Source organism: Dromaius novaehollandiae, chromosome 2 (genome assembly GCF_036370855.1).
Source record: "Dromaius novaehollandiae isolate bDroNov1 chromosome 2, bDroNov1.hap1, whole genome shotgun sequence".
Taxonomy (NCBI): domain Eukaryota; kingdom Metazoa; phylum Chordata; class Aves; order Casuariiformes; family Dromaiidae; genus Dromaius; species Dromaius novaehollandiae.
In genome coordinates this window covers 138594954-138614852 of record NC_088099.1, presented here as the reverse complement: position 1 = coordinate 138614852, position 19899 = coordinate 138594954, and the positions used below count along the sequence as shown (strand labels likewise).

Here is a 19899-nt window from a genome sequence, read left to right as displayed (position 1 = left end):
GTGATACACATGCCAGGAAGGAGATCATGGCTAAGCTGGCATTTTAATCAGAATTTTTCCTGTTTTCCAGTTTTGGGCAGTGAAATGTGATTCTTGATTTTGTAAATTTGGGCTTTCAACAGCAGGAGGTTGATGCAGAGAAACATGAGCATTAATGAACCAGATTTATTAGTTTAATAGAATAATTAAAATACTAATCTAGTAAACTAGATTTATTAGTTAATTAAAAATTTACTTGGGAGATGTAAGGGAAAGTAGGCTTTGTATGTAAAATTTATACCTAACAGACGCATTCTGTACAGGCATTGTAAGTTATATTCATTCATTTAATAGATTTTTTGCTTTTAATATTTAAGCATAGAGCAATTCAAGAGGGAAATTTCAGAATATAATTGTTCGCCAAGCACATCATGGATAGGACCAGATGGAGTCAGATATTCTAATCAAACCTTTAATCAAGGTAAGAAGAACTATGTGAATGATACCTAGGGACAACTAAATTTATATAACTTGAAATGCTCTCCAAATATACTTACTCATAACATAGGTTTTCTTCAAAATAGCATACTGCTCCCGTTTGAGGGATATATCAGAACTGAATTCCATATTTCAGCCAAGTATCCTGGGGAGTTTCTGCATTATTACCTCTGAACGGAAGGGGGAAAGAGCCCTGCTGATCCAGTACACCGAAAAGTCAAGAAGTTGCCTTTCTTTGGCTTAAATGACTGCTGTTTCTCCTCATTTAGATCAAGATTAACGTCACACAGAGCATACTGTAAAGAACAAATGGACTTTTTTCCTTAAAAAAAAAAAAAAAAAAAAAAAGTCTCAGATGCTGAACCTGTCATGTAAACCTAAACCAAGTGATCTATATACTTTTTGTCACACTTAGGCATGTGAGAACTAATGCATTGCATGGTTTTGTAAGGGATCCTTTTAATGTTTTGTATCTCTTTCTCTGTCCTGCAGCTGCTGCTCTTCTAGTTGAAAATGGAAAGCAAGGAATCACGTATCTTTTTAAACGTGGGACTCCTGGTGAATTTGGATACGCATCTCTCTGCACTACTTTGGCATTTTATTTCATCCTCAGCTGTTGGACTGCAGGTTCTGCTGTTGCGAGTGGCCTGGTTATTCCTATGCTGTAAGCTTTGCCCATCTTGGTTTGAGCTTCCTATATGAAAGACCTGTGCTGAAGTAGCAACAATGTGAACGGTAAACTGAAGGCTTGGCAATAGCAAAGCTATAATTGCTTGGAGGAGGTTGTATAGGTGGAACAGGATGATTTGGTTGGAAAGAGAGGCTAAAATTGTGGAAAAGAACGAAGAGGAATCATCTGAGAATAGTTGTAGGAGGACCATAGCCAAAACTGTATGCTTTCCAAGTGTAGATCGTTTGAATCCTTTGGGGACCCAGAAAGAGTCTTGGTTGCTGGCTCCATCTCTGTAACTGTAGAAATACAGATTCAGATCCAGACTTTTCATCTGTTTCTTATGCGCAGAACAGCCTGAATCTTAATCTTGGACATCAACACCCTGAACTTTGGAGAAAACTGCAGTTAGGTCTTTTGTGTAGTTTTTAGAAAGCTGTGGTAGACTAGGATAGAGCTCTTATAGTAATGTTGAGAGGTTTTACGTGAATCCCAAAATGCTCAGCAGGCAAGGAATAATGGCTGGAGAGTGGGTATCCAGCATAATGCAATTCAAATACCAAAATAATTCTAAGGAGAAATTTGTGTGTACAATCTTCTCCCTTTCCTCTGCCCCGGAGCATCCCCTTTCTTTCACCTCCTACCCTCCCCAAGGTGATGTCTAAATCAACTTTTAATGCACAGTGATTGCTGGAACATGCTATACTTGGCTGAAGAGATACTGATAGCCAAATCTGTCAGCCAGCTTTATGTTTCTGAACTGGTAACCTAATTTTCGTAATCATTCCAGAATTGTCAGAACTCCATCCATCAAAAAAATGAAAATTACATGAATAAATGGAAAAAAGTTGAGAAATGATGCAAGAGGATGCTCACACTATATAAATATATATATGCATATATATAGTGTGTATATATATAGCGTGCGTGTGTGTGTGTGTGTATATATATGTGTGTGTGTGTGTATATATATATATATATATATATATATATATATATATATATATATATATATATATTTACCTTTTCTGAAAGGTGAATGTCTATATAAATCCAGTTTACTGGCTGAGACTTGGATCTTTAATTCCTTGCAGAAGGAATGGAACACTGTGTCTCAGTCCAGCAATTGCAAGCCTGACTGCTAAGTTTGTTTTTGCTCTTCAGCGTAGTGTATGGTCAGTTTGAGGACTCCTGTGTCCTCTTCACAGCTTCATTCCTGCTTTGCTTTGGGCAGGTCATTTAATATATATTACTCCATTTTGCCCATGTGTTATATGGCTATAATATTCTACTTGCCAAAGTTACAGGGCACAGATAGATTTAATTTTAAGAAATTACATACAGCTATAAAAGTGCAAGCTTTTTATTTGACATATCCCAGCAGGTATGTCTAACTTGTGCTTTGAACTGTGTTCCTGTAAGGTGTGTCCTCATTTGGCTTTGAAGAACATTAAAAAAGACATGCTGATAGCCCTTTACATTCATACAAAGTACAGTAAATTTGGCAATTTCATGCTGGTGACTGGCAATAAGTAAGTGCTCATGCTAAGGAAAGATGTTGGAGCTTTTTTTGGAAAAGGAGTTGCTACAGAAGCTGACAAAATTAAATCTGGAATTAGCGGGTTATTAGAAGCATTTCGAGAAAACAGTATGGCTGGCCAGAGGAGTGCTCTTTTTCTTCTTGCATACAGGTACACAGGAGCCCTGTATGGCAGGATAATTGGTTTGATCCTTGTTTCCATTTTTGATGTTCAAACTAATAAATACGGAGCATGGATTGATCCAGGTCTGTTTGCTGCCATTGGAGCTGCCTCCTTTTTCAGCGGTGTGTCAAGACTAACCATCTCCCTCACTGTTATAATGGTAAGTATGTTTAGTTTTCAGGTATTTGTGTGGCCAAGGTTGAGTTGATCTTTTGCTGCTTCAGCTAAATGAACCACAGATGGTGTCCCACACACATTGGACCACAGAGAAACAGCTTCTTGGCTTAGCTGTTTCTAACTTGCCTGAAGACTTTTTCTCTGGGACTTTTTATTTGTGAAGTGTAAGTTTGGAATTAGCACTTTGACAGAGCAATCTGAGTATCTTTATTATTATTATTATTTTGGTTACAGAACTGATAAAGGTATCACTGGTTTACAAACAAGGAATGCAGTATCTCTGTTTCCGCTGGATTACAAAAAAAATAGTAGATGATAACATCTGACTGGCTTGTGAAGCCTCTTCGGTGGGTGTTGAAGGTCTTGTGCAGTGCTTCTTTTTATATTGGGGTTGAATACAGCCTTTTGGATGGAGTAAGTGTGAGATTTGCAGCGTTACAGGCAAGTGATGCAGTGGGAGGCCTCTGAGGTCCCTCTGGTAAATCTCTCATAGATTTCAAGTTTTTGAGATTCCCTTGCAACATGTTCCACACTTGTGCTGCCTTCACCACAATGCTTTCCAAGCAGACCTCTGAAAGTTAAAGTTTAAAGCTGAATGAGTTACAAGGAAGGACGTTATCTTTGGAGGGGAGGATCTTTGTTTTCCCTGGTTTCAACACCTGGGGATAGTGTGTTGTAAACCTCAGCTGAAATTCGGCTCAATTGGTATAGAAGCGATTTTGAGGTCACAGGTTGAAACTTTCGCCCTTAAAAGTAGAGCATTCATGTCCTATGAGTGTTGCTGTGTGTGGAAATTTTACTTATGACTAAACCAGGCCTTGGCTGCCTTGCTGTTTTTGCCCAGATCATCACTGGAATCTTTGCAGATGTCAGAATTCATCCAGGGTGACCAAGCCAGGATTTTCCCTCCTAGTAGACTGTTGCGCAGTGCTTTGATAAAGTAGCTGTTTATCGTCACTCACTCAGACTGTCACTAAAATGAACCCAATTCTGTGTAAATTGTGTTGGAAGCATTTTTTGACATTTTAGTTTGAAAGGTGTTGTATGTGCATAAGAACTAGTCTACTGTAAAATAGTAATTAGATTGATTATGGAAACACTCCTCCTTCAGTGTTGTTTTGATATTTGTACTTATCCATTAAGTACAAATGCACTCTGGTATTTTGGCTTATATTATTGCTATTATGCATCTTTTGGAAGATACCGTATGGTTTCTGGCCAGCTACCAAGTCTGTAAGACTTCAAAGGGGGAGAGTTTGTTCCCAAACAGTAATATGTGTAAGTTTTCTGAAAGCTCCAATTACCATCAACCATAGTATCTCTTCCAAAGTAGGCCTGCATTTTCTTGCAATGACTCAATACATTTTAATTTAAGTATCATTTGCAGACTGTTACTTTAAGGTTTTGCTGCAAATACAGATCCATAGTGGCAAAATCAGTTGATTGACATCTTCCTTAGCTTTGTGGCCATGAGGCTGTGCTTCACTGCAGGGAAGTGAGAAGCTATTATGAGCCAGAACACTTGCTGGGCTTGCATGCCAGAACTCTATTTCATTCAGATGTAATAGGCAGAAAATGCCTACATTTTATTTGCTTCAATTTCTCCCTGCCTTCCCCATTACCTGTGCTTGGGGGTTTTGTTTTGTTTTGTTTTTAGCAAGTGCCTTTCTGAGCATGCGTGTACAGCACATGCAAAACAATAGCTGGAAGCTATTAAGAGAGCTAAACGAATATCAGTGGAAAAAGCACTAGAAAAATGATTAGGACTGCATTGCAATGTGTTCTGAATTCCCCTAGGTGTCATAACTCTTCTGCGCCTCTTTCTGCAGAGGGAGATTGTGTTTCAATTCATGTTCATCCAAGATAAATAGCTTCATTGCTTGAGGAAATATTAATTTTTGAGGAGAAAAAAGGTCTTGGACATGACAATGCAAAAACATAATTAAAAGGTTGTGCCCTCAAACCATAAAATGTGCATATTTTTCCTATATTGTCTGATGGGTTCAAAAAGAATTGAGAATGTTTGTTTTGGCTTTTCACACAGCCTTCCATTTGGAAACAGTTAGGAACATGGGACTTGCAGTGAACAGGTTTGTTAAATGCTTTCTTTTTTCTCATGGCAGACCCCAGAGGCATCTGCCCACCTCTTCTTTCTTGGCTGCCTCTTTCTACCCCCCATGTTGACACTTGACCCTCCTGCTCAGCTCTTTGCGGCAGACAGTCGATGTGGTGACATTTTCCTTGGCTTGTTGGAGGACTGCCCGTAGGACTTGCCTTCCCACAGCCTCCTGTCTCTCACGCTTTATGAGTGTCATGTGTCCCGAGTTTGCTGGCCTCAGGATGTTCTAGAGGGGGGAAGAGGAATAGCATCTTGCTACAATGCCCTTTTGTTTCAGGAGCAGTCTGTATTTTTATCATTCCTTTTATGTTTTTACCTCTCAATTGGTCTTGCAAGCGTTACAGAGGAAGTATGGCACTGGGCTAGCACAGAATTAGTGTTCTGGTCCAGTATTGATGGTGCCTCTGTGTGCAAGCTGTTCAGTGGCCAGCGGAAATAAAGAAGCTTGATTTATACCAATCTGGATCCTTTGTCGCTGAGTTGTCTTCCTTTCTGTTCACACACAATGGAAAATAGCCACGACTCTCTCCCCTTTCCTGCTTGTGCTGTTCAAACAGAATTAGAGCATTATATCAGTTCTGTTGGCCCAGCTTATTTCTCTAAGAAAACTTTTCTGATGGAGGGGTGAATGCAGTTAATTCTGAATATTGTCAGATTCAAAGCCCTCCTCTGAATGTGGAGCACTGAAATATCAGACTTTTGATGGATGTGCAATAAAAAAGAAAATAAAGTATTCCTTAGGATTTGGAAGGGGAAGTTAAATAGATCACAGAAAAATCTGCATAGGGATTAAATCATTGCTGGTACTGTCTTTTATCCTTATTCTCTTGCTAGTGGAGGGTGAGGCTGCCGTCAGTGAGCACTTTGTGCAGATGAGCAGTATGTTGGTTCTGAATTAAACTGACCATCTGATGGTGGTTCAGTGCATTATCTAAAAATTTTTTTGGGTGTCTGTCCATTCCTGTGATATGACAGAAATACCAAGCTGTCTGTACAATCAGCTGGTTTACAAGGCAGTATGAAGGGTCATGCATGAGGTTTGTTCATTCACTGCACTCTCTGATGCCTAGATCGAGAAAGGTACACTGGTAGAGCATTATATATAATAAATTACATCGCCGTAAGGAAATGGTGTCCTATTGTTAGGAAATATGGTCTATTTTTTACACAATTTCCATGAAGAAATTAAAATGAATGATTATCTTTTGCATAATCTAATTTTATCTCAAAAATATTTTTGCATATAGGCTATCTGCTAATACACTATGTAATCAACAGCTTCCTTCTTAGTCTGAATTTCCCAAGTATAGCCTCAGCACTTTGGGCAGGTATTATAGCCAGCTCTCACTATCCCTCTCCTCTCCATTCCTTGAAGGCACTGCTGCAAAATCCAGATCCCATAGCCATCTTCAGATGGATAGCTCAGTTGTAATATATACTTCTGACATGCTTAGAGTCTCAGCAGTTAAAGCCTAACCCCTCCCCTCTCTCCATATTTCTTTAGTACTTCTATTTCAGACCAAATGTGCTTACCTCAAATTACAGGCAGGAGGTGTTGTTGCAAATTATGTGGCTACCCTTGTCACTTGCTTTGAGAGAGCAGCTCTCAGGAACCTCAAGGTCTTTTACAAGAAATTTAGGCAGAGCTTCAGCTGTGGGCACTTACAGTAGATATGACAGACACATCTTATTTTATAGACACAGTGTGAAATTATAACACAGGCGACCATGTGATCCAACTGATTAGAGGGAGGTTATCGGAAGGGAAGAATGGTGATATAAGATATTAAAAAAGTAAGCACAAGATTTTTTTTAAAAAATGTAAAGTCTGCCTGGGATCCAGTGCAAGGTTTTCACAGGAGAGCTGGGTTGCTCAGTGGTTAGAGGATTCAAGATGCGGTGTTTTGAACAATCTCCAATTTGCAGTAGATGATACAAACCGAAAGGATAGTTTTGAAAATAATAAAACGACAAGTCAAAATTCTGAATCTTTTCTTGTCAAGCGGATGTTTCAGCCTCGTATAGGTGGTAGGCAGTGCCTGGAGACAGAATAGGGGAAACAAATCTGACTGCTCGTGCCATTGCTTGTGTTGGCTCTAAAGAGACCATTGGAGCCAGGAATTCACTTTGGTTTAAATCAATTTTCTTCTGAGGGCTGATCAAAAGAATGACAGATCTACTTTACAGGTGAAAATGGATAATTTGTACATTAGTTAGGCAGTTAGGCAATAAAATTATGATATGTATTGCATTTGGATTAAATGGCTGTTGGTTCTAGGAGTTTTTACAGTCTAATGGGATGCAAGAAAAAAAGCCCCTATAGATGTACCTTTTAACATGCCATAAGTGGCTAGGTCATGTTATTTTCATTGTCCTCCCCTGGGATGCTGGAGAGCCACAGATTGCGTTGCCAGTGCTGTGCTTGGTTCTTGGTCCATATCCAGCTATACTTTCTAGCACTTCTGTGGATTTCCCTGCTCACCTGTGCAGATTATTAATACTGTGCTCTTTTGGGTGATATTTTGTGGGCGTATCATGGCAGAGGGAGCTCACAGCGCACAGGGAACAGTTGGCTTGTTGGGCTGCTCGCATGGGTTTGTGTCTGCGTGTTTGCTCTGTTTTGTGACTGCCCCGGGGCTGCGGTGCAGCGGGCACAAAAGGAGCGGGATGTTGTTCAGGGAGGCCTGTGCCAGGTAGGTAACATGCTCCTGCAGAGCTGGCGGGGCTTCGAGGGGCAGAGGGGCTTCAGCGCAAATGTGTGCAAGTGAGCCTTGCTCATGTGCTTTCAGCCTACTTGGTCTCTTGCCCTAGTAAGAAAAGGGGACAATAGAAATACCTTCTAAACAAGCTGGCTTTAAAACACCCTTAACTCCCCGCTATAATGCAGATGCTTTTCTGTAATTGCATAGTTTCTCCTACTTTACTTTTTTTTTTGGGGGGGGGGGGGGGTAAATAATTAAATGTGCAAAACGGCTACTGGTGCAACGCTGGGCTCCCATGCAGGTGCCCATATGTTCTCCCCGAATGCAAGAGCAGCTTCGCTGGCCTCGGCGGGGCTCAGAGCTGTGGTGCTGCAGTGCTTGCTGCATGCTTGGGAAAATGGGAGCTATTTAGTCCATAACTACATGAAATTCAGGATATTGTACAAGATGTCAAATTAAATGATTAAATCGGTCCTCCTGGTCTTAAAATAAATCAGTGCTGTTTTCAGCAGTCTTCCAAAATATGGTGTAACACCTGATGGGCAGATGAGAGGGGGGTTCCCTTCGCGACAGCCAGCACCATAGGGAGCGTGAGACCTCAGTCAGCTCAAGGATCGCAGTTCATGGAAGTGCGATCAGAAGAGCTTTCGTGAAGGCTCAGTCTTCCATTTTTGGCATCCCAGCAAGCAGGTCCATTGGCTGATCTGAAAGACATAAATTTCTTGTTCCTCTTGTGGTCAAATACAGCAGAAGTTTCTACTGTCTAGCTTTGTGGTAGGAGTGACTATAAACACAGAAGTTTGCAGTACCATGTTTTTTCGGTGTAACACTGGTTAGAATGATTTCAAAATTGCCCTTCTAATCTATTTTTGACTGAAAGTCACGTTTTGGGAATTTTTTTCTTGCAAAAACTTTGGACTTTTCAAAAAAAAAAAAAAAAAAAAAAAAAGCCAGCCATCTGAAAACCAAAAATAACGAAGAAAAAATCTGAAAATGTTACACTGTGAGCTTTGTTTCATGTTAGCATTTCTCCTAAAAAATGAAATACTTCCCATGAAACGCTAGAGAGACTCCTGTAGCATGTTCCAGGAAGGGGGGGAAATTCATGGTGCATCATGGGAGACGTAGTTTAATCCGAGAGTCCGACCCATAGCCAAGCTAAAATGCTCCTGAGAGGCCACAATAGCACTCTAAATCAAAGCTTTTGGGGGTTTGACCTAAGAAATACTGCTCTGTAGGGATAATAAACAATTTGTCAAGCCACTGGAACATTCCCTAAAAAATGTGTGCTAGTAGGGAAAAAGAGAACAGAACACTCTTTTTTTTCTGGATGGTAGCCTTGTGAACTCAGCCCAAGAAAATCAGAACAAGTCCCCTCTGATTTAGTCATTCATCATCCTTAAAGACTTCTTCAGCCATAGGACAGTTAGTTATTCTGTAGGTAATCCACAAATTAGGAGAGAATCCAGCTTTATCTCTAATATAGCTATTTCAGCTTTGGCACCAGGTTTTTATCAGTAAAATAAACAGGCATGACTCTGAATTATACATAGATTCAATTGGCTTTGAACTTTTAGAAAGTTCAGTTGTGCATCTAAAATACTGAAACTGAGACTGTGTCTCTGTTCTAAATACACACATCGGAAATGAAGTTGTAATGTGAGAAGATAACATTTTTGTATAGTCACTTTTCTGGCTCTAACTTATGGTAGCTTTAAAGGTATTTTGTTTATAAAGTGATCTGGTGTATTACAACATACAATTGTACATTTGGGACATGTAATACAAGCCTTAATGAAAGTTCATGAGAATTTAATGTGCAGAAGTTATTTTTAATTCACAGTATCTTATCTGTTTTTAATTTTTTTCAAATTAAAAAATGCAATCGCGCTGTTTTATGTACTAATTCTTTCCCAAATTTAATTTGTTTCCAAATTAAAGACATTTTGCAGTTACATTGTCACGAAAAGCATCTGAAACCATTAAGTTTTGTCTTATTTTTAACTTTCAAGCCTTCAGAATGTTGCCAAAAGTATTTTTTCTAAATTTTGAGAAAATGGTTTATCTCTAGGACAAAAGCTGCCACAATAAGTCTGTCTCTCTCTCTCTCTCTCTTCCCCCCAGCCTGAGGGGTTTATTATCATCTGAAATTAAAAACCTCATGTAACCGGGTATCTAATGAATGGGGGCTTGGGGCCAGAAGTCCCTGTTTGATTACTGGACCCAGCTGAAACAGGATCAAGTGATTATACAACTTGGCAGCTGCTCAGCTGAGCAAGGTCTATCAGTGGGAAACAGGCTCCTACTGTAGGTCCAGAAAGAGGGCTATGTGCTTCTTTCTGCCTGGAAAGGGCAGAATATAATTTGTTGTTGTAGTTTCAGTGTTTTGCTTGGGTTTTTTGAAGAAGAAAGAGGCTGGGCCTGAGACACACCTGCTGGTGGCAGTGGGTCCTGGTGAGCTATGCCGTGTTGGAAGCAAGGCAGGCACCAAGGGGAAGCTGTGAAAGCATGTGGAAAAGTAGAAGTGTTGCATAAAAGAGAGGCAAAAACCATAGCCAGGGGGACCTGTCCTAAAGACAGCCCTTCTTTCATTTCAAAATACGAAAACGTGAAGATGAAAAGACTCTTGGGTGCCTGATGGATGTGTCACAGTCAAGCTTGCAGAGGCAGATCTGAGCCGTTTTCATGCTCCTCTAAAAAATCCCATACCAGCAGTGGCCACCCAGGCTGTTGTCCACTTGTGACTTCTGCAGTGGCAGGTGAGCTAGGCGAAAGGAGCAGGGCCTGGCTTTAGAAAGGAGGAAGTTGCACAACTGTAGAGAGAGCTGAAAATGGAGTTGCCTGGTGCTGCAAATCCTAAATCCCTAGAAGACGGACATCAGATTAGTCCGGTTATACCACTTATCCCATCATCTGCTCTTCGTTAGGCATCTACGATGGACCACTGCCAGGGAAAGTGTGAAATTGGGATCTGTCCTGGTACAGCTGTTCTTGTGTTCTTCCCTGCTAGAAGCTGACCTTTTTCAGAGAAAAGAGAAGTTGTGTGGAAGGCTCGTGCCTTGCTTTTTCCCTTCCTCCTCCATGCTTAGCAGAGGGCATTCAACACTTGAGAGGGAGCAGACAAAGAAAAGGGAAAGAAAGGACTGTAAAAAAATTAATGCATCCTTATGGTGCACTTTGGCAGCACAGATCTTAAGCGAACTCAGATCATGCCTTCCTCTAGCTTGCTCAGGACGGAAGGGCGTTAAAGGGAAATGGGACTCCTGGGGCCAGCATCGCTCCGTGCTCTGGAGAGAGAGCGATAAGCAACACAGCTGCCTGTAGGAAGAGCCATTCCTGCGCAAGTAAGTAATAGGGACTGGAAAACAGGTCATGTATAAGTAATGTCTACAGTGTTACAGCAGCGTAGAGGAGTGAAGATTTTGGCCCTTGCTGTAGAATGAGTACATATTTGTGGTGGATCATGAAGCATTTCTTGTGCTACTAGTTAGCAAGGCACCTGCTATGGAGCCTTGCCAAAAGGGCAAGATGGGGTGTGTGCCTAGCCTGCACTGAGCTTCAAATTCCTCTCTCCTCTACACCAATGTAACATCATAGACACTTAAAATAATTCAGTGCAATTGCTCCAGACTTACTGCAGGGTTACTCAACACTGGATTTAATTTTGATCAGGATTCTCCAAGCAGCCAGATTCTTCATTTAAATGTCCTCAAAGAATGACTCGTGGTTGATTTTCCACATGATTTTACTGGTAAACTATAAAAAGAGTAACTCTTTTGTAGAAACTGGGACAAACTTAGTATTCAAGATTTTTCGCATCATGTTTTCCTTCAAAGCAGGCAGAGGAAGTGTTCAGTTATTTAGAAACTCATTCAGCAAGTTCTTCGCAGTGCTGTACTGTCTAATGCATCAGCCTGTCACACTTAAATACTTTAGGGCTCACTTAACATTTTTGATTACACCTGAGATGGTTCAAAGAAGTTGTTTTGACAGGACCTAATTTTCTGTTACTCAGTTGGCTGGCTGTCTTTTTATTTTTTATTTTTTTTAATTTAATGAAGAGACTAGGTTTAAATCCCAGTCAAAGCAATTTTTCAAAATCTCCAAGTGTATAGGTATTCATAATACAGTAATTGTTCACTCTGCTTACACTACCTGTCAGGAGGAACCCAGTGTGTTTGAAAAGTATTTTTAAAGTTATTCCAGAATCTGATTGTAAGGGATGTCACCTTTTTTACAAAGAAGGGGAGATGCATAGTAGTGTTGTACTGACTCTAGTTTTATACAAATGAATCCCCAAATAAATAAATTAATCCCAAATTAATAAAATAAATCCCTAAAAATCCCCAAATTGGAGCAACAATGCATAAACAACAAACTATTACATATATTAAGTCCTACTGTTTTCTGTTGAATTTACTCCAACTAGGAAAAGAGCACTGCGTGTTTTTTGGCAGTAGCCTGTCTGGCAAATGAAATAAGTGAAACTGTTCTCTTGCAGAAGGGAGTGAGGAAAGCTTTCAGGACCTCAGATTTCATAATGCACTTCCTTAAGAAACTGAAGGCTCAGTTAATACCTGTGCTAGTTTTTGAGAACAACAAGCTTTTCTAAGTACTCTGTTCTGACATTTCCTCCTGAAGTTAAAGTTGCAATGAAGTTTGCGGCCTGTGGCAAAGAGCATTTATGAAATAGTGCAGAGGGATCCACAAATCCACAGTCTGCTTTGCAGCTGTCTGTAATCATGAGGCTTTTTCCTCTCCAGCCGTTTCTGGACCCCGGGAGTCGAGACCATTAGAGTTAAAGCATTCTAGAGCTGGTGGCTTTAGCATTGCTTACATCTGGCAGAGGTTCATTCCAGCTGTCTTTTGTATTTAAAAAAGGCTCATAAATAATAATTTAAAGACTTCTGCAATACTGTGGGTTAGAAAAGTGCAAGGTTGATTAGCTGGGTTACTATACAGGACATTGCTTGTTTTGAATCGGTTAATATGTGAGCCTGCTGAATGTTCAGGCATATTCAGCAGTGTACATACAAAAATGGTGTATTTATTAATGGTAGGTTCACTTGATGCAGCATGCATTGGTGTTACCTTTCTGAGACACAGATTTAGACAGCTTTGAAACCTCCTTTCAGGGTTTGATGTCTACTACATACCTAAGGTAAAGAGCCAGATTACAAAAAAATCACTGATAGATATCTTTCCAGGGGATCTTGGCAAGAGGCTCTGCTATCACCTATATCATTTCCTATATCATTGCATCCGTTGCCACAGCCTGTCAAAATAGGTGTATTTATAGGCCTCGGGGGACTGAAACAACAAATCAAACACTTCCACTTTGCTTAGCATCCTTCAACCAAGTTCCCAAGGACTGACACTCAAAGGACTTTGATATGTTTCCAGAGATTATTTAGCTGTACTGGATATTTATATATTCTCTTTAGAAATCTCCTACTGCTATATGGGGTCTTGGAATTATAAAAAATTACTCTGTTTTTTTTTTAAAGTAAATCATCAATAAAATGCTGATTGGCTTCAGGAAAAACTCACAGAAATATTTAAATCTCCATCACAGAAAATGGGGACTATATCTTACTAAACGTTACAATTTAAAATGAATTAAGAGCCAATATGAAAACTGGTACATGAGTGTGATTAATTAGAACTACTTTACTTTAAAAGAAAAAAAAAAAAATGGTACCCTGTGCTACGATATTTGTTTGTGTTCTTCCTTGGAAGTAGTTGAGCTCTAGGGCGTGAGAGGCTGCCTACTCGTATTAATGGCCTGGAATAGTTAATGCGGGTTGTGCTCTGGAACAGGGTTACGAAGGCAAGGAAGAATCCCGCGAATTGTGCAATTCTCCTGGCACTTGGGATCTGACAGGAAGTCCCCGCAGCGAACCTGCTCTGGGTGTGCCTCCCTTCGTAGAGCGTGATGCACAGCTTCGTGTGCCTGAGGCTTTAAGGAATAATAATTTTCAGCAGTGTGAGGAACTTGAATGCTTAATTTTTCAGGGGTAGCATGATAATCATGTCTTTTTAAGAGATTTATGTTTACTGTATTGCAGCATCCCACTTCTCCAAAAATTTCCAACTATGATGGTGATGAGTGATAAGGAGATAAAGTAAAGCAAGTTGAATTAATGGATATAGTCCTAGGATTTTAACGGATTTCTTTAGAGGTGAAGTGCACAGGAAAGGAATGTTTTTTCACTTAGCTTTAAAGAGAGAGATTAATGCAAGTTCAGGGAGGGAGTATTCAGCTGGATCAATACTTGTAGAAGGTGCCTCTTTTGGCATAATCACAGATGAAAATAGCGGAAGATTGACAATGATAGTGGCATTTCAATTCACGGCTTTGTTAGGACATTATTAGGTGGGAACTAAAATGACTCAAGTGCTTAATGCACAGGTTACTAAGTGCCAGCAGATCCTAATCCAGAGACTAAAGAAATTCAAATGCAAATCTACCTTGTTTATGAAATGGCTGTGATAATAAGCATAACTTAATTCTGTGAGACATTATTTCCATAGACACCTATTCGTAATACAGTAAGTGTTCAGAAAGTACAGTACAGTAAGTGTACAGAGTCTGTACAGTAAGTGTACAGAAAGCTGTATGAATAACTTTCCATCCTGTAAAAAGGGAATTGTTCTCTCCTCCCCTTCTATATGTCAAGTGATCAGCTTACAACCTTGCTGGCATTTGCTCCTGAGCAAGAAACAAATGATCAGAAGTTTTCTGCTGGCTACAAGCTCTCCACCCTTTGGAAATGTTCTGTTGATTGTGAATGACATTTTTCTCAGTGTGTTTAACCAATAGTAGCATAAATTTCAAATGGGGGAAGTTCTGGTTATGTTTGTGAGACATGAAAGGTGCTTTCCTGGGAAAGTGTATATTCCTCCACAAAATCCACTGGCATGGAGACCAGGAGACAATGTTCAGTGCTGGTGCTACGTGCCAAGTACAGCCTTAACTTTGAAACTATGAGTTTTGGTTGGCAGTCTCGGGGACTTCATGCTCTGCTGCTCCTCTCCCCTTTTTCTGACTTTCAGACATACTTTCTTGTACCTTTGTCCAACAGCTGCTTGTTTTTTCCCAAATATGTTTCCAAATTCCAGACCTTTCAGTAGGTGTGTGCAAACCTGTGAAGAATGGAAAAATATTTCTTTTGGAGAAATTGCATCTACCAAGGATGATGGTCTTTATGTCATGGGAGGGAAGTAGGTTTTGTCTTTTGTTTGTTTGTTCAGGATCTTTTTTTTTTTTTTGGATAGGCTCTCTCTTCTGTGTTTGCTGTTTAAGGCTGTAAATAGCAAGAGAGCTCTTTTGCTAAGTGATTTTTCCCTAGGAGAAAGAAAATTGATTTTCATCATGTAGCTGGCTAACGATCTTTTTCTTTACATTATTGGCAATGTCAGTGGTTCAGGGAATATTCGCGGTATCAGCAGCCTTGCCTCTAATGAGGTTGTTAGGACTGTGTTCTCTGAGCCTGAGTAAAACCTTTGAAACATGTTAACCACAATTTGATTGAAAAGTGGGGGAGGGTTTTTAACAGCGAGCTTTAAGTAAACTGCATCTTTTTGAATTTCCTGGGCAGCTGCCCTTCTCTCTTTTATGTGCCAGGCCTGGTGATGCTCTTAATGAAATGCATAATTATGTGTTATATAATAAAACAGAGGTAACATGAAGGTGGCTAATAGATTATAATGATGTGGAGGCCTGAGAAACTCAGGACCATGGGGGTTGTTGAAAAGTGCCGCCGGTGACAAAGCAGATATTTGGAGAGGTTTGAATAACTTGGCTAATAAATTAATTGTGGTCTCTCTCTCTCTCTCTCTCTCCCCCCCCCCTCTCTCTCTCTCTCTCTCTCTCTCTCTCTCTCTCTCTCTCTCTCTCTCTCTCTCTCTCTCTGTGTGTGTGTGAATGATATTTTTCGGTATTTTGTATATAGAGAGAACATCAAAAAAATGGGTGAAATTTACTGAGCTGCTGATGTATGAAGTGTCAGCGCCGAGTGCTTCCAGCATCTATTAGCGCTGCTGGCTTTGGATAGACTGGTGCCCTAGGCGGAGAATTTTTTGGCACAGCCTGCTACACCCGTAAGATCAAAAGGGAAAAATTTGGCAATGTACACAGAAATTAAATTGCATCCTAAAGAGCAGGCCCTAAAATGCAGGTTTGGAATGAATATCAATAAATGAAACATCATGTTTAATGACTGAAGAGCTGTAGGTGTTCGGTGCCTGCCCCCAACTTCCCCCTTCCTTTCTTTGCTTGTATCACCTTTATTTTATCTCTCTCTCTGTCATACCCTATAGACTTTGTTCCTTTCTTAAATTCTTTTGGCATTGTCTTGAACAGATAGATATTTTTAAAGGAGAGGCTGTATAATCTTCCAGCGCTGGACCACATGGGCTCCTAATGGTGCTGGGCTGGGGCTGGGCTTGCTTGGCTGTAGCTCTGGACTTATAACGGCCTGTCTGCTGGGAGAATTAGTATGCAGGGAGCTCCAGCGTGAATTTACAACGTGTTAGTTACTTGGCACTAATTCCCTGGGTGGATGCTTCTGGTAGCTACTAAAAGTGCTTTTGTGTGAGTTAGCTTTGAGGGTGTTTTTGTGCGAGTTAGCTGGCTCCTTTTGGAAAGTGAAGTATGTTGTTTTTTACTCGCTATGCGCCAAGAGTACCCAAATGGGCAGTTAGTGCAGAGTAGCTAATATGCTGTAAATTCACACCCAAGCTCACTGCGCACCGGCTTCCTCTTGTAGACGAGTCCTGGGGCTCTGCACTTTGTCTTGCTCGGCAGGGAGCAGATGGCCCTTCTCTAAACAGGGAATACTAGTAAAGCATTATGAAGTGCACTTGTGTGTGTGTGTGTGTGTGTCTATGCGTGTTTTTGTGAGTGTGCATGCAGTTATATAAGATCACTGGAATATATGACAGTTTTTGTAGACTAATTTGTGCTTTCTTCATTTTTATCAAGATATACTAGGGAAGACTTTGCTTCTGCTTTGCTATCATCCTTGTCATTAATGGACTTAGTTTTTAGATATAGGTTTTTGGTAGGTTTTGATGAAATCATTTTTTCCCTCTGTGCTATAAGTGGCAGGATTATCCCTGTATTTCCCTCTTACTACATGAGTAACCGCACCTTTTGTGTGTGATTCTTTCTTTGTTGTGATTCCCTTCCCCAGCGTTTGGAACCAGAGTTGATCTCTGAGGTTAATTCTTGTATTAAGTATGCTTTTCTTGCTAATAAATATTCTCTTGCAACTTAAAAACCCCCAGTAAGTAGGTAACAATAGTTTCTCTAGCCCTGCAAATACTTGTATGTGGAATCAAGTTCATTTTTCATAAAACCTTTGCTTTAGGCAGAGTGTCACAAGTAATTTGATCTGTAATTAGTCTACACTTTCACCTTAAGTCCACATAATGGGTTAAATTTTCATGGAAAGTTTTCTTGAAAATTTTTAAATTATTTTATCTGTTCTTCATATTCATACTTCAAATGTATCATTGATTTCTAAGTTGTCTGCAGCTTTGTCTTATGTTTTTGCTTTAGTATTGCCTGTTTCCAAAAAAATTTTGTATTACAGAAGCTGACTTTCTAGTTTCCTTCTATGCTGAGAATCCGGGAAAGCTGTATTTTGGCCAAAGCTTCAATTTTCTTTATATTTATATATATATATGTGTGTGTGTGTGTGTGTGTGCGCGTGCGCGTGTGTGTGTGTGTGTATATATATACACACACACATGCGCGCGCGCACACACACACACACACACACACATATATATATATTTTTAAAAAAAGGTATTGCTTGAAATGCTTTTAACATGTCTTTCTTTAATGACCTCAACCATACTAGCTTGCCAAAGATAAACAGCATTGTTGCTCAGTGGCACTAACTCTTCGAGGAGGTGAAGTCCGGTGCCGAACCCAGAGGCACTCGCTCTGAGTGTTTGCTTTGCAAACGTGCAATGCTCCGCTGTAGGGAAGAACCATTCCCTCAGATTGCGACACGCAGGAGCCCTGCAGCTGTGGCAGAATCAGCACAAGGCTCCAAGTTTTTCAACAGCAGATGTAAAACTACTGAATGTTCGGGAAAATAAATGAGGAGGGGATGGCCAGGCCAGCTTGGCTGTTCCTGCTAGAGGACAGGCGGGTAGGAGGAAGGGAGAAAATGGGATGAAAAGCAAGAAGGGAGAGCCCTGCAAAGCCAGACTTCTGGTTCTTGCTGTTCTGGGGAGGATCACAGCTGCTGCTTCCGAGATTAGCAGACGGTGCTGCCACCCGTCACGTCCCAGCTGCTCCTATGGCACCAGGCATGCCCTTGTGCTCTCGACAAAGTAGGCAATCACGTCTGCTTGCTGCCTCCTGTAGTCTACCTGATTTTGCCTTTTCCTTGGGCTGGCCTTCACTATAGCCTATTCTTTTTTTCAGTTTTGGCAGATGTCTAATTTGCTGGACACTTAGCTTCCTGCAGCTGGAAGAAAAGAGAGGCATATGGCTTGAATTCTCAAGTCCTTAATCAGTTCTTTATCATGTTCAGAGGGTTTCTACTGAATTTTGGAACAGTAGTGATGGTGTCTAGACAACTGAATGAGCAAGATCTCACTGTGTTTTGGGGGAGATTATTTCTCTATGGCTTAAAGCAATCACTTTAGAGTGTTTTCAGCTTAAGAGTTTTTAAAGTTAGCGTTTTAGAGTGTCTTTCTGGCTTTTTAGAGTGTTTTTTTAATTTTTTTTTAATGCTTGGTTTATTCCAAAAGAGTTCCCATGGCAAGATAGTTTAAAAATAACCTTTAGAGGAATCCACAATAAAGGAGCCTCCATCTGTGTGAATGAATTGTGGCAGATATGATGAAGCAATTCTTAAAATCCCACAGTTGCTGTTTGCCTTTCAACTGACATGTTATTGGTGTTTTAAATAAAACAGTCAAATACTAGGTTTAAAAAGACATTCAAAGAATGCTGTGGAGGTATTAGAAGTCCTTAACTATGTCCAAGCAGAAAGGACAGTCACATGACCCTGTCATACAGAGTTGAACTTACCATATGAGTCCCTTGTTGGGATACACTTTAAATCATCCTTGATGTTATCACTCAGAACACAGGAGTGAGACAGAACTAGGCTGAAAGTATAAACCCTGGATGCTTATTAGGCAGAAATGTGTTTATTGGCATTCTTGAAGGTGGCTTCTTGGAGTACTTAACAATCTCTAATTAATGAGGTCTATTAAATGGTAATATCATGCTGTAATTCACTTTATCTAAATTGGAAAAAAGTTTCTCAGCAAAAGCGTCTCAGTTTTAGGAAGCAAGTTTGCATGTTTAATACCACGATAATTGCTAATGTATATTCCTTTTTTATAGGTTGCAATGGTAGGGGAAATAATGGGAAGTGGAGATAGCAGTTTGGATAAAAAGTAGTATTAAAAAGAATATTTCTGTGCAGTCATTTTCACCAGTAAAAATACTTGAGTTGATTGTGAGCTGGGCATAAATTGTATTAAGTGCATTCACATTACTCTCTCCTTTGTGTGTGATGATTCACTTTGAATTCTTTACTCCAAGGCAATTGTATTGGTGTGCTTTGTTAAGTTACTGCACCATAGCTGTTTAACATCTGCAGTAGTAAATCAAGTGAATCCAGTTTACCTGTGTGTTGTAGTGAACTAGCAGTATGGTATCTCAAGTGCAATGGTGAGAACTAATAGCTGAAAGGGAATAAATTCTTAAAACACGCCAAATACCTTGCCAGTTGTCTGACCATTCCCTCACTGTGTAGGGAGAAAGTGTAAGTACACTTAGGTAAGGATGTTTTAAGTGAGATATTTGTTGCAATGTAACAGTCATAGGTTCATTATCACAGGGAAAGGGATGTTTCTACCATGTCTTTTACTGCTGAGTGTTTTTCAGTTCGTTAACTGTGTGATGATCCTGCTGGCTTAGCTGGACTTGTGTTGAAAGCTTCTTTTCCCCTTTTCTGGCATCTTTCAAGATGATGTTTGTACAAGGAGCTTGTTCTGTCAGGAAGCTGTAGTATG

At 40.1% G+C, this 19899-nt stretch overlaps 1 protein-coding gene across 1 annotated transcript in view; it reads left to right on the top strand.

The window, feature by feature from the left end:
- Positions 1–19899, top strand: part of LOC112984832 (chloride channel protein D-like) — an 89524-nt gene that overhangs the window by 23279 nt on the left and 46346 nt on the right. The window contains exons 9-11 of the mRNA XM_064507563.1: positions 357–460; positions 970–1141; positions 2839–3010. Of these exons, the coding sequence (XP_064363633.1) occupies positions 357–460; positions 970–1141; positions 2839–3010 (448 nt within the window). The remainder of the gene's footprint in view (positions 1–356; positions 461–969; positions 1142–2838; positions 3011–19899) is intronic.